Source organism: Opisthorchis viverrini (assembly GCF_000715545.1).
Source record: "Opisthorchis viverrini unplaced genomic scaffold opera_v5_175, whole genome shotgun sequence".
Taxonomy (NCBI): domain Eukaryota; kingdom Metazoa; phylum Platyhelminthes; class Trematoda; order Opisthorchiida; family Opisthorchiidae; genus Opisthorchis; species Opisthorchis viverrini.
Genome location: NW_008751833.1, coordinates 161,880 through 164,280, shown reverse-complemented (window position 1 = coordinate 164,280; position 2,401 = coordinate 161,880). Strand labels below are relative to the sequence as shown.

Genomic DNA, 2,401 nt, shown 5'->3' with positions numbered 1-2,401 from the left:
TTTTGGAGCGTATATCGATACGAAAAATAAACATCACTTAACGAATCGACCCGCATTGGTCGTACTTGTGCCAGACGACCGTGCAGTGCAAAGACGGCTGTTTATTGGGATCTAGTTCATTAGGACACTTTCGGCTTTGGAGCTATGTGCAACTCCAACACCGTAGATACCACGAGTCATTGCCTTAGGATCACCAGATATCCGAAGAGTGAAATGTGGAACATCAGCTCGTTCTAAGCGGCTTGATGTGCACAATCAAAGTGCAGTCTCGTATGCGTGTTTCGAAGACACAGCAAACATCGACAGAGAGAGAAAGCAAAGTTTCAGCAAGGAATGCCTGTAATCCCATTCGACTTTAAAGGCTGAAACATGGAGGTTAGTGAGTTATTATTTTATTTTTCTGGGCCGAGGTTTAGTCACGGGATTGTGGCTGGAGGATCGGCGGATAGATTGATTGCAGTGCACTGTTCGGTGGGTGGGGAGGGAGGGAGTGTGGGAGAAGGCCAGTGAGCAAAGAGCTGCAAGGGCGAACGATACTTCCCGGTTGCCTACGCCAAAGAAGGGTTTTTAGTTGAGGTATCCCGCCTTGAGTCTGACCTACAAAGAAGTGGGAGAATGTAGAGTTTCGTCCGGGGCCCTGACCCTGGCCTTTAGCTCAGAACTCCGGAACGCGAGACACCGATTTAAGGGTTATCTTGGAAACCTTGCCCAGAGCCGATGACTCGAGTCTGACCCACCTGGCTGCAGGGGGACGGCCTGGCCCGAGGACTCAAGGGGTAAGGCATTACTGTTTCACTCCTAGTGCAGCTGCGCACAGCAGCTGTCTTTCAAGCAGCACCAGACCATGGTTTTATAAACATTTCCACCGTATTTAATAATGCGGCAGTGGTTACGGTCAAACGTTGGGCGATCGGAGCGTGTGGTTTTTAGGGCCGATCTTTTCTAGCCAGTCTTCCCTGGGGAAAAGCATCATCCATGAGTATGGACCTGCCGATCGCCCTGGAGGATGGCCTTACTGACTTCACACTCCCATCGCAGAGGACAGTATAGCCCGCAGGATCATTGCAGCACAGAAGCCCAATCACTACGGCAAGGTGAAAGCTTTAGGTCGGGATGGATCCTGTAGACTGTTTCTGGCGGATTCGCAACGAGTACAGTTCACTAAAACTTTTTGAATGACGCTTGCGATTTAGTGTAACACACTTGACACTGGTGTTGATGGTTGTGTATTCATGCTTAGACTGGCTGGTGTTTCGTATCAGACTTCTGAAGATTTGACCACCGGTTGTGTTCTTCCGGTCTCAGAAAAAACACATTTTTGACAACTATTTACTGGTGTTCGGCAAACTTGTGTGTTAGCCACCAAATCTTCGAAGTCATTCAAAGGAGTTTAGCACCAGGGAGTAAGTGTGGGAAACCATCAGCATTATTGTTCTACAACAGTGTAGTGAAATGGTACAACCGAATAAATATAATCCGCTCGTAATCAAAGGTGTTTGGATCAGGGTCTACAGTTACCCTTCCGTGGAACTGACCAATGATCTGGAACGCAAATTAGGTTTGGAGGCTATTTCGGTTTCACTGCCAAATATTGGAGATGTGGCACGACAAGTAGTGACTAATCGTCCAGTGGTGTACCTTTGTGGTGTATAGCTGTCATTCGACCCAAAGGAAGCACGAGGGTTGAGACGATGCAGGGCTGTCCAGGTGAACACAAGGCATAGGCAGGAACAAGATGGAAGTTTTGGTGTGATCCGAACCACGGAGCCTCCTTCCAATGGCTCCATGCTTTCACCAGCGAGCAACCTCCAGCTCGGGCAGGGCACAGCAGCAGGGGATAGAAGAAGCGTAGTCAAAAGGAGCCAAAGGAGTGACTCTCCTTAAGGCAGTTTTACGGCGCACTTTGGTACTACCTACCCTAGAGCTATTTTCGGATGGGCCTGTGAATGAAGATAAACCAGGAGAGCCATAACAAGATGGAAGTATGCAGACAACTGACGATGGATTTCAACGCGCTTGCTAGAGGGTTATGACTGGATGAACGATATTTGAATGCGGCGTTATCTTCCCTGATTGCACTAAGTTCGTTGCCTACTTTTAATAAAGTGTCTCTATCCTACGGACAAGCCAAGACCGTGCTCGCCTTAAGATCCGGTGTTATATCTCGAACATAATGACTACCCCATTTCTCTAATTGAATCACTGATGGCAGTCATCATCATTATCGACAGCATGACATCAGTGTTCAACACCGATGCTTCACTGCCGTACAACCATGACTTTTTTGAAAGCCTTATCGTAAAGAAAAGAGTAAAGATGGACGGAGGAGGGACTTAGTGCTAGCTTAACACAATCATTCCGAGGTGCCTACACTTCCAGACATTCACTCAGGCAATCTGGA

At 47.9% G+C, this 2,401-nt stretch overlaps 1 protein-coding gene across 1 annotated transcript in view; it reads left to right on the top strand.

The window, feature by feature from the left end:
• Window positions 1-369: 369 nt before the first annotated feature.
• The window catches only part of T265_07570 (hypothetical protein), a gene marked incomplete at both ends in the record, with an annotated part of 15,590 nt that continues 13,558 nt past the window's right edge, over window positions 370-2,401 (top strand). Inside the window, 2 exons of the mRNA XM_009173127.1 lie at window positions 370-379; window positions 2,150-2,310. Coding sequence (XP_009171391.1) covers window positions 370-379; window positions 2,150-2,310 — 171 coding nt within the window. The remainder of the gene's footprint in view (window positions 380-2,149; window positions 2,311-2,401) is intronic.